This window comes from Stenella coeruleoalba (assembly GCF_951394435.1).
Source record: "Stenella coeruleoalba genome assembly, chromosome: 5".
Classification (NCBI taxonomy): Eukaryota; Metazoa; Chordata; class Mammalia; order Artiodactyla; family Delphinidae; genus Stenella; species Stenella coeruleoalba.
This window is the reverse complement of record NC_137150.1, coordinates 49,959,277-49,971,063: the sequence shown is the minus strand read 5'-3', so window position 1 is coordinate 49,971,063 and position 11,787 is coordinate 49,959,277. Positions and strand designations below refer to the sequence as shown.

The 11,787-nt window shown below is 43.6% G+C and overlaps 1 protein-coding gene across 4 annotated transcripts in view; it reads left to right on the top strand.

Moving 5' to 3' along the window:
* The first annotated feature begins 417 nt into the window (after window positions 1–417).
* TNIK (TRAF2 and NCK interacting kinase) overlaps window positions 418–11,787 on the top strand; it is a 414,235-nt gene continuing 402,865 nt past the window's right edge. For all 4 annotated transcript variants that reach the window (XM_079921223.1, XM_079921222.1, XM_079921221.1 and 1 more), the window contains exon 1: window positions 418–890. In XM_079921223.1, the coding sequence (XP_079777349.1) occupies window positions 834–890 (57 nt within the window). In that variant the 5' untranslated portion in view covers window positions 418–833. The remainder of the gene's footprint in view (window positions 891–11,787) is intronic.

Sequence of the window (11,787 nt, the reverse complement as noted above, 5' to 3'; positions counted from 1 at the left end):
AAGTCCTTATATGCACCGGTTGCAGCAGCCCGCGCTACTCCAGCCCCACAAATAATTAATGGGGGAGGGAGGGCGTCGCTCTTTTTCTTTTTCCCTCCGGATTTTTTTTCAACGTTGGAGCATTTGAACCCTGCCGAAAACCCCTCAAAATGCGACTGAAGGGCCATTTTGCTGCAGCGCAAGAATTGGACACACAAAAATAAAGTCCCCTTGTCCCTACGATAAGCACGGCAGGGTTCAGGAACAGCTCTTTAGATCCAGCCCGATTAGCCCGCAAAACCTGGGCTGAAAGGTTGCGCGCCCCTCCCCCACCCACGTTGGTGCAGAGGGACCGGGTCAGGAAGCGCGGCCTCTCCCCAGTAGGAGACCACGCCTCCTCCGCCTCTTCCCCCCCGCCCCCTTTACTCCTCCCAGGAAGCGGTGATAGACAGTTCTGTGTGGTTCTCCACCCCCACCCCCCCAGCTGAGTGGAGGAGTTGATGTGTCTCATTATAACAGCCAATGCAGCCGCCATCCACGCACAAGCAAAGAAGCATGTCCCATTTAAATACACCCACGCAGCCCCAGCGCCCTTAGCTGCTCAGGGCGCACAGCCCACACGCACCGCGACTCCGGGCTTGGAGATCCGCGCAGGCTGGGCTCCCGGAGCCGGCGGACTGACGCGCTGAGGATCGCGATCAGGCGCTGTGGGGCCGGGGTGGGCGGGGGAGGCTGGGCCCCGGGCCTCTGGCGCGACACCCGCATGAGGACGCGAGTGAAATAGACCGAGGTGGAATTTTCAACGGGGAATCTTCGGGGTGGTTTTGGTCCATTTCTCCCGCGAAGAAGTCGACATGGCGAGCGACTCTCCGGCTCGCAGCCTGGATGAAATCGATCTCTCGGCTTTGAGGGTGAGTGGAACATGTTTTCTGATTTCTTTCCAGTGTTTTGGGTCAGGGTGAATGGGCTTGGTGCGTGGAACTGGGGCTCGGGCTGGTAGGCAGAGGCGGGCGAATGCGACGCGAGGGAACCTGGATTCTCGTTTAGATTCGGGGGTTGCTGAGGTGCTCTTGGCTAAGCACCCACAGCAGGGGCTGTGCGGTACGTGTCCTCCTTTGGTGGCAGCCAAAGCTCCCCTGAGAACTCGTGGAGCTTATGCCAGTTTCATCGTAGACCGGTGTAAGAGCATTAAAATGAAAGGCTCGTGTGTGTGTGCGTGCGTGTGTATGTACACAAGCCCCGGGCAGTCGTCTAGTGCCAAGGCTCTAGACCCCACTGTCCCTTTCTGCAAAAAGAATAACAACAGCGCGAATAAAGGCACTGGTCCCTCACGTTTTCCAGCTACCTGCTAGATGACATTGTGAGCCTGGCTGTCCCCGCGACGCCGAACCTGCCGCTCCAAGGGGGCAGTTATTGCTATGCTGGTCTTGTAGCTGGCAACTGCCTCCCCTTCCCCCCATTTTCTGCCGTCGGCGCCCCGACTCCCTCTCAGCGCTCTCTTAAACGCAGGTCTGCCGCTCACCTTTATTTATCGTTTTAACTCAGCCCTGCCTGTGCTTTCTGACTTTGTGGCTGTGACATTTCAGTTTTATGGCTGAACTTAAGCAGGTGAAAGGGATGTGTTCTCTGCTTTTCCCCAATCAGACCGGAACTCCTGGGAGTGTGAGTGTGTGTGTGTGTGTGTGTGTGTGTGTGTGTGTTCTCTGTGTCTGTGGCTAGTCCTTTGTAAAGCACCTACCTCCACCCCGCTCCAGACCCCCTGGTTTGCATTTACCCTCACGTGAATTGCCTCAGACGCCGTTTCATTGTATTGACTAAGACATCACTGATATAGAATCCATTTTGCTGTTGTTTTGAGATCGGAATACCAGGAATCCTAGTGCAGCCTCGACGCCTCCCCACCCCCCAAGCCCAACACACTCCTTCGGGGAAGGGGGCAGAGCTTTCTTGAGATGTTAATTAGATGCTGCCTGCCTGGAAGGGGGGGAGGGGTGTGGGTGGCAGCAGCAGCGGGGGTCTGAGAAGGATGGGCTACCAATCTTAGCACGGCTTTTTCCTCTCTTGAACTAAAAATAAATTTTTTTAAAAAAGCGATTGTATATACATGAGGCAGGGAGGGTCGGTGAGACCGAACTGATGGTGGCTATCAACACAGAGACAGGCAGGATAGGTGAAGCTTGGAAGTTCCCACGCCCTTCTGAAGAATACATTGTTAGATGCTAAATCTTGGGGTTGTATACCTGAATCTTCAGTACTTGCCTTGACATTGCCTTCTTCACTGTTATTTTAAAGAACTACCTTTATGGTCAAAGTGGTACTTTTTCTTTAGTCTCGTTAATCCTCTCTCTCCTGACCTACCCTCCTCTTTTCAACTCCCCCTCCCCTTCTCCTTAATCCTTCCATCTCAGAGGTGAGGTTTCTGGGAGGCAGCCAAGGGGCTGAGAAGGAGCAGAGATGCCATTTGAAATGGCTTTTTTTGATAGTTGGGTAGCGAAAGCTCATTCATGCGTTATTACAGTAAGCTATTTCCCCGGCGCCGAAAGGCCACATTCAGAACCCGCTGCCCCCTGGGCAGCTGGGGGTGGAGGTTGGTAACGGGGTGGGTGCTTTGGCCAAGTCTGTGGCTTCCTGCTTTACTGACTGTGTGTGTTCATTTGCCCTACTTTCTGCGCTGGGAGTTTCTGCCAGCGGGTTAATCAGGTGGATGGATGGCCCAGACTTCAGGGTAGAGAAAAGTGGCAAAGCTGGGGAGGAGGACGGGGCGGGGGGATGGGAGTCTGAACAATGGGCAAGTCTTGCGATTTCCCTGAGCCGGAATCTCAACGTTGCTTCTCTAATGGATAGCGCTCTTATACGATTGTAGTTGGGCTTGGTCTGGAGGTGTCCCTTGTGGGCTTTTTCCTGGGGAAGGTTTTCAGAGATACCCAGAGCTTGCAAGCTTATGAGCAACCACAAGGGCTCCTCGGCCGACCTGGAGTTCAATTCACACCTGGGAGATCTGCGCTTGGGAGATCAGTATTTTGAAAAGATATCTTTGCACAATTCACTGAAATTGCTCTTTGTGGCTTGGGTTTTAGTGCTTTGCCACTGTATTTCTGCCTGCAGGAGGTGTGGAAAGAGGGAGGGATACAGCTTCCAGCTAGCCCAGGAGATGGGGAACTGCTAGCAGGAGGACTTAAGTGCAGATGTGGGGACAATTGCCTCCCAGAGGTCAGGGGTCTGCGACCAGTCTTGTGGTGGGTGAGTTGTGCAGGCCTGGAGCTGAGTCCAAAGGCCACAGAGGTCATCTCCACAAATCAGAGGGCAGATGATCTTTTTCTTTTTTCCCAGATTAAGAGAGATGGGCTCATGTAGATGAGAGGTCTCATTTGTTCCTAAATCCTCAGGAAAGCCTGCCTGCTGAGAACTTCCTGGGGAATGCCTGACCCCTGAAATGCAGCCAAGGTCAGTGGCATCTAGGAGAATTTACTGCAGCCTTACCAGTCCCTTGCTGTTTTGGTGGCTCTTTACACAATCAATGCCCTTTTTGTAAACTCTGTGCTCAATGCATTAAAAGCAGATCCTGTCTGGAGAGGCCTTTATCCTTTCTCACTTTGGGGGCTTATTGTTCTCAGCCAGTGATCCCAGACTGGACCCAGTCTAAATTTTCCCCAAATAGCAACAATGCATAATTTAAACCAGAGCAACCAGGGAAGCACTGATCACTTAAATTATGCAAGATTTGGATGGTTTTAAAAAGTAAGAAAAGAGAGGATGGTTAGAAAAGAGGTGATCTGAATCCAGTTTTATTAGTCCTGATTTTTAGAGCTGTGGAGAACTAAGTCTTGAGGGAGAGGAATGATTTCATAGATTTAGAGCTGGAAGAGAATTGTTGAACACTTAGCCACTCCTTTCATTTAATACCTGGGAAGCTGTAGCCCAGAGAGGTCAAGTGTATTGCCCAAGGTCACACAGCCCTCTCCCTGCTTGGAGGTGGGGTGAGTAGGGGAGGGGAGAAGGGTGGTTTGGGGAGAGGATATAGGTTTCCTGACTTCTCATTCAGTGCTCTAAGTCACATTGTCTGTGGCTAAATCAAATATCAGTAATACATTTTCTGCCTGAGCACAAAAAAAATGGCCGAGAGGAATTATTTCACCAGGGTCATGGAATTTTATTTATCAAAAATAGAGAAACTGCTTCATGCAGGTAAGCTCATAAAACATTAAACCATGGAGCTTTAAAGTATCTTTGGAATTCATCTTGTCCAACCCCTTCAATTCCTCCTCTGCAGGCAAATGACTGTCTGAATCATCTAGGACAGATGGTTGTCCTGCATGGTAACCTCTCTCTCCGTAACCCTCTTCCATCTAAACATATCTCAAGGGGTTGGTCTAGACATACACATTATTCAGATGTCTCTGCATGCAAGGTTTATAGAGTTCTATGTATGTTTTCTATAATCTATGTGGATACTTATATTCTACATAGTTTTACGGATATAAACTATCCATGTGGGTGTATGAAATGTGTGTGTACATACATAGGCTATAGAAAACAATCTACTCATTCAGATGCAGGGCTTGAGTCATTCTTCCTTCAAGATATGACAGTATTAAAAGAAATGAAATGTGCCACCAGTATGCTTTATTGCATAGGAGGTGAGGTCAGCCCAGAAAGCTTTTTGGAGATTAGCATACATCTGAATCTGAGCACCGTGGCTGGGCCCACAGAGTAAGGCAATCAAGGCCAAGATTGGCCGCTGCTGACTTCATACTCTTAAGTTTCTGCCAGGACTCACACTCACTTTTCTATTTGAACAGAATTGGATGACCTCTGCTTGTCTTTCTCCCTCTACCCCTCACTCCCTGCTGGGCCTAGATATTTTTCTTCTCCATTGAAACCTAGGTTTAAGAATTGACCTCATCTGGAAGACTTGCATGTATTCTTCCTGCTATGCTTTTTACGTTTGTATTATAAATGGTATGGGGTTTTCTTTCTACTTGCTCACTAAACTGTGGGCTCCTTGGGGCCAGAGGCTAGGTCTCGTTCATCTCTGAGTCCATAGTCCCAGTTAGTTGAATAAATGAATGAGTTAATGGAGTGGACTGAGCACTGGGTTCTGTGTCCATGTCTTATTAATCCTGTGACTTTGGATCAGTCCTTTGTCCGTAATTAACTCAAAAATGGGAATGATCACAACTGCTTGCCTTCCTCATACACAGGTTTCAAAAATCAATAAGTATTTATGGCAGTGCTTTGAAAACTGTAAAGCACTACACAGATATGCTATTCCATGATTAAATAGAATTTTATGGGGAACTTGATTCCACCAACATTTGATCCCAATGATTGTGTGTAACAGAAAATGATCCTGAGAAAAAGATATCAGAAGGTCGTGCATCTTTTTAATAGTACTTTTTCCTTTGAATGTATCAGTATGGCCTTATGTTGACCTTTCATGGTCTCTGTCTGACCCTCTGATGGCCTGGGTTGACCTTTGCTCGAGGTGAGTTCAGCCCAGAAACTTTTTGGAGATTAGCATATTTCTAAACCAGTATCAAGTATCAGCATTATTCATTAAAAACTTTTTCTTTTCTTTTTTTTGTGACTTTTTCTCCTCTTTATGGATTAACCATTATGCAAATAAAAACACATATATTGTGCCTGTGCCTTTTCAAAGTTTGTGTGTGTGTGAGGTGGGACAGGGAGTGGATGCCTGAAATGATACACTACTAGTCCAGTATTTAAAACCTTCTGGTCAGAGGTCTCATGGGCTTCAAGAAATCTTGCAACATTAGTAATTCATTACCCCAGAGCAATTAATTAAATTTGGTCTTAAATGAGAATTTAGTAACGTTGCATGAATTGCTAAGATAACGGTATCTTAAAATGATAATAGCACAAGTTTTTTAATTAGATATATGTGCTGTTTTTTAGAGATATTAAACAGGTGTTTTCTTTGCCATGACGTTGCCTCATAATAAAATAGGGTGTAGTGGTAGTTATCAGAACATCAGAGAAATATGTGTAATCATTTTCAGTGTTCATTATTAACTGGAGTAATCTTTGTACAAAAGCTAATATAAGTCATGGTTTGCTGTTTGCCAAATTATTGACTTAGGAGGTCATGGAATATTTTGTTGATGAAAGAATACCCAACACTTTTCTTTTATGGGTAGATCATATTTTCCCCCCTTATCAGTAAGGCTCTTTGAAATCTCGTAACTTTGAGTCTTGCTGCTTGGCCCTTTCTTCTTTCTGTGTCTCTGTCTGCCCTGGAATTAATCTTCCGTGCCCTTCTTGTTCTACGCCATTCCTTCTTTCAGTGATAGTGGTTCTAAAGCCCACCCAGCTTTGAGCTACTGTGATCAAGTCATGGCAGCCCTGACCAGCTGAGCAGAATCAGTCTGAGTCTGCGTTTCTCATAGAATTTGGGATAACTTGTGTCTGAAAGATGCTTTCATGTTCAGTTCGTTCTTCCATTTCTGTGGGGGGGGGAGTAGCTCTGTGAGAAGAGGGCCTGAACTAGCAGCGTGCTGAGAATTCCAAGAAAATCTGGGTGATAGTTTTGTAAGAAATGTTATTCTGCACATAGAAATATGAGGTTCCTAGCAGAGAGAGAGGGAGGACTTAAATAGAAAATGTTGGATGAATTCTGCTTATAATTTCTTCCATTCTGGTTGGAAGCTGATTTCCCTCTAGAGAAAGCTGATTCTCTATCCACTTTTTTTACATGCCCAGGCTGCCTCTACTTATCTCAAGGGGGTGCCTGGAAATTCTCAAAACACATTTTATTTTACCCCAACCTTAAACATCTTTCCTTAATATCTATTGCCTGGGTCCCCTTGCCTCCAGCCTTCTCCTGGCCAGTTTCCCTTGTGCATTGCAGCCACGTTAGTCTTCCTAAAGCACAGTTTCAGTCTGGGTATTTATTTTATTTTTTAAAAAATTAATTAATTAATTTTTGGCTGTGTTGGGTCTTCGTTTCTTTGCGAGGGCTTTCTCTAGCTGTGGCAAGCGGGGGCCACTCTTCATCGCGGTGCGCGGGCCTCTCACTATCGTGGCCTCTCCTGCTGCGGAGCACAGGCAGGCTCAGTAGTTGTGGCTCACGGGCCCAGTTGCTCCGCGGCATGTGGGATCTTCCCAGACCAGGGCTCGAACCCGTGTCCCCTGGATCGACAGGCAGATTCTCAACCACTGCGCCACCAGGGAAGCCCAGTCTGGGTATTTTTAATTCACGGCCTTCCCCGACTCCTCAGTCTACAGAACAAAGACTAAACTCTTTACTTCAAGACCAGTTAAAATTCAGCTGGGCCCCGCCCCATGCCCTGCAGTTAACGACCATTCCTTCTCACTTGCCATAGGGAACAGCTTCCTTCTCCCCATGGATGCTCTTTAGGGGGTGACCTACCTTATTCTCTTTTTCTGTACCTACTACCCCAGCACTCAGCATTCCAATGCCACCTTTTCCACCAAATTTGCCCTGATCCTTTCAGATAGAAATTAGCCCTCTCACTTGTAAATCCTCTCCGAACTGATCTCATAACTTTTTTTTTAGACCTCAGAACTTTCTGTCTTGGCTTATATTTACTACTAGACAGCAAGCTTCATGAAGGCAATGTGTATTTTTTTAAAAAAAATAAATTTATTTATTTATTTATTTGGCTGTGTTGGGTCTTCATTTCTGTGCGAGGGCTTTTTCTAGTTGCGGCGAGCGGGGGCCACTCTTCATCGCGGTGCGCGGGCCTCTCACTATCGCGGCCTCTCCTGCTGCGGAGCACAGGCAGGCTCAGTAGTTGTGGCTCACGGGCCCAGTTGCTCCGCGGCATGTGGGATCTTCCCAGACCAAGGCTCGAACTTGTGTCCCCTGCATTGGCAGGCAGACTCTCAACCACTGTGCCACCAGGGAAGCCTGGCAATGCGTATTTTTGATTTTCTTAGGAATCCCACCAGGATGACCTCTGGGGCTCCAGGGTCTGGAAAATGTAGGTTGGGAACGGGAGCAAAGACTGCTGAATTGTTAAAAGTATGTTTAAATTAAAAAAAGCTTTTTGTTGTTCTCATTATAAAAGCAATGCATGATCATTGCAGAAAACTTGGAAAATGGAGAAAAAACAAAAAGAATTCATGATTCCCAATGATAACCACATATATATTTTGGTATATGGCTTAGTAGTTTTTTTCTACACATAGCTAAATGGATAGTTTAAAAAAATTAAGATTATGTTGTATATATTATCTACAACCTTTTATTTAAAAACTTAATAATCAGCCATTTTCCATACTATTAATGTTTTTCTATGGCAAAATTTAAAAAAATTCTTTATCATGGGGAGCTTAAAACTTACGTAAAAGTAGATGGATTGCTGGAATGCTCTTACATTGCTGGTGGGAATGTAAAATGGTGCAGCCACTTAGGAAAACAGGTCGGCAGCTCCTCAAAGTGTTACCGTGTGCCCCAGCAATTCCAGTCCTAGGTATATACCAAAGAGAATTGAAAACATATATCCACACAAAAACTTGTACACCAGTATTTTTAGTAGCATTATTCATAATAGCCAAAGAGGGGAAACAACCTAAACATCCATGAGTTGATGAATGAATGAACAAAATGCATTATATTCTTAAGATGGTGTATTATTCAGTAACGAAAGGAAGTGTTGATACACGCGATACCATGGATGAACATTATGCTAAGTGAAAGAAGCCAGACACAAAAGGCCCCATGTTATATAATTCCATTTATATGAAATGTCCAGAATGGGCAAATCCATAGAGACAGAAAGTAGATTAGGGGTTGCTGGAGCTGGAGGAGAGGGGGTGTAGGAAGAGACTGCTCGTGTCCTGGTCGTGGTGATGCTCGCTCAACTCGGTGCATTTACTAAAAATCACTTGTATACTTCAAAAGGGTGAATTTATGGAATGTCAATTAAATCTAAATAAAGTTATTTTAAAAAGTAGAGTAGTGTAATGAGCCCCCAGATGAACAATTTTCCGCTTGTACCCAATCTTATTTTATCTATACCCCCATCCTCTTCCTCTCCCATATTATTTTGAAGCATCATATCTTTTCACTTGTAAATATTTCAGTATTTCTAAAAGATAAACTTAAAAATCACATAACCACAAGACCATAATCATGCCTAAGAAATGTAATTTTTAATTTCTTCATTCAGTCAGTGTTCAAATTTCTAATCATATGTTTTAAGGACCACTTAGCATTTTACTGTGGGGATGCATCATAATATATTTAACCAATTCCTACTGATGAAACTTTTGGCTATTTCCACCTTTTCAACTCATGCAGATGGTGCTTTGATAATCAAACATCCTTATATATAAGTCTTTGTACACATTATTTTTATACATTATTTATCCTTATACATAAGTCTTTGTATACATCTCTGTTTCCTTTGAATAACTTCTTAGAAGTGTAATTTACAGTGAAAGTTATAAATGATCTTTAAGGTTCTTGACATTGTCAAATTATCTCCCAATTTCCTGTGAGGTAAGTGTACAGATGAATGCATGAGGCTTGGAAAAATCAATTAATCTACCAAAGGTCATGAAACTTCTAAATGGCCGAACTTACGATTGACCTACCCTAAAGTCAGTGCCCATAGTAACTCACATGGCCAGTATTTGACCTTGTCATGACATCAGAATTATCTGATGTATTATCTCGCTGGGTTCACAGATTTCCCAGAAGACTTTCGTTTGGGGCACAGGATCTCTTTGATGAGCATAGTTGTGTTTTAAGTGTTATTTCCAAAATATTTCTTCCCTTGTGATTTTGTTTTTTAAATAACCAAGATCAGCTTAGAGCATGTGAATTGTCCTTTTTCTTGTCTAAAAACCTGAAAGCATAAAATGTGAACCATTTTGTGATTAGCAGTGGTTTCCTTTTACATTGTATATAAGGTACGTTTATGTTTAATCTGCCCTTCTCTTTGGAGAAGTATCCAACAAGTGTGTTTGGAAGGCATGTGGAATCAGGCTCAAAGATTTCCATTTTTTAAGAATTGAAGACCACTGAGTTTGCGATTATCACAGAAGATAGCAAGATGGGAAGACATGTTAGAACAGGAGCCATTCTCAAGCTTTTATCTGCCAGATAATTATTAAAATCAAAATCTGGAGTTACGCTTTTTTTCAGACAGATATAGATATTTTAAGATAAGAATGGAGAAAATGGAAGACGGAGCTGGCAGCTAGAAGAGTAAAGAGCCCTGTGTTTTTGACCACAGTCTACTTTCCACCTGGTTTATAAGTAAGAAACTTATAAAATCAACATAACTTTGTGGTTTTCAGTCTTGTGGAGGCCAACTGCCTTGATCTCACTAGATTTTACAACCTAACCCTCCATTTAAAATGCCTATGAATTATTTATACCTAGGGTAAAAATCTGAGCTTCACGTGCACATGGTTTCATCATTTCTACTTCTAGGTGGTTTTTTTCTTTTTTTGGGCTTCCTGTAATCCAATTATAGCAGTGTGGCGGGTGGAATAGGTTGTAAGAAGTAATTGCAAACTGTATTTAAATGATAATATTTAGCATTTATAGAGCACTTTATATCTCAAAGTACTTGCAAACAATATCTAATTAAATACGCTTTCTGATTATAATCTGGATATAAATGCACTTAAATCCAGAACAGGGTCATGAGAAAAGTGTGCATTTGAAGTTAATGCTTTAAAAACCTATGCAATAATTGGAGAGTTAGAGCTTGGGCGTCTGTTGGACTGTTTGCGCGCATCCTTTTGTTCAGCCTGATGGCAGGTTTAAATTATATCTGCACCTTATCAATGCCTCTGCTTGATTTCTGACCATTAAGGACTGAGTGTTGATCATGGCTTTGGTCCTTACAGACACTAAAATATTAATAATATAAATAAGCTTTAAAATGGGCTCCTTCACCACATTTTGTGCCCTGGCCTCAGATGAAACTCCCATTAGTAAGTGAAATGAAGTGGGGTAGTGAGAGGGAGAACGGCTATGCCTTGTGGTTTAGTAATTTCTATCTGAGAAAAATACATTAAACTGCGCAGTAGGATACATCATAAAGAAACGCACTGGAGAAATGAAACGTCTTTAGTCTCACCATAGTAATGATTTCTTGCTGTTTTGGGCATGTGTCTGTGTATTGTCTTCTTGCATGTACGTCCTGTGTTGGCAATTTTGAGAGTGTTTGGAGCAAGGACTAGCATGGCTTATCCAGTAGATAGAAGAGGCTTCTGCGGCTGGCTGATTCTCAGTAAATGTGATCCTGTGCATTGTGATTTTCTAAGAGCTGCTTGACAGGCTAATTGCCTAAACAGTGGTTCTCAAAGTGAGATCCTCGTTTCGGCAGCTTCAACATTGCCTGACAATGTTGCAGAGTAGGAAATAGTCATTTATATAAGGTAACTGCAACTTTTTCTTAAGGCTTATGGCCTCAAATTGTGGAAGGCACTTACTTTTAAGAATGTGGACTTTAAAACTTCAGACTAATATTTTATGTGTATGAATTGTTCGTAAGAAAGGGGAATACTTGAAATGGTATCGAGTGTCACCTGATACCATTTCAGCTGATAATCCTGGACTGTTCTTTGCATTGCCATTTTTTTTTTTTTATTAGCAAGTTTATTCAGGGGCCAGAAAAAGCCCCATCTCCATGATCAAGAAGATGCATCCTTCTGGTGTTAATTTCCTGTTTTTCCCTATGGATCTGTCGGGATTCAGTTTAAAGCCCCAGAAGGTGCTGACATTTGCCTAGAAGCTCAAAAAAAGAGTTGTATTCACAAACTCTTTCATCCCTTCTTTTGTTTGCAGTCTGAAATCTTTGGGTT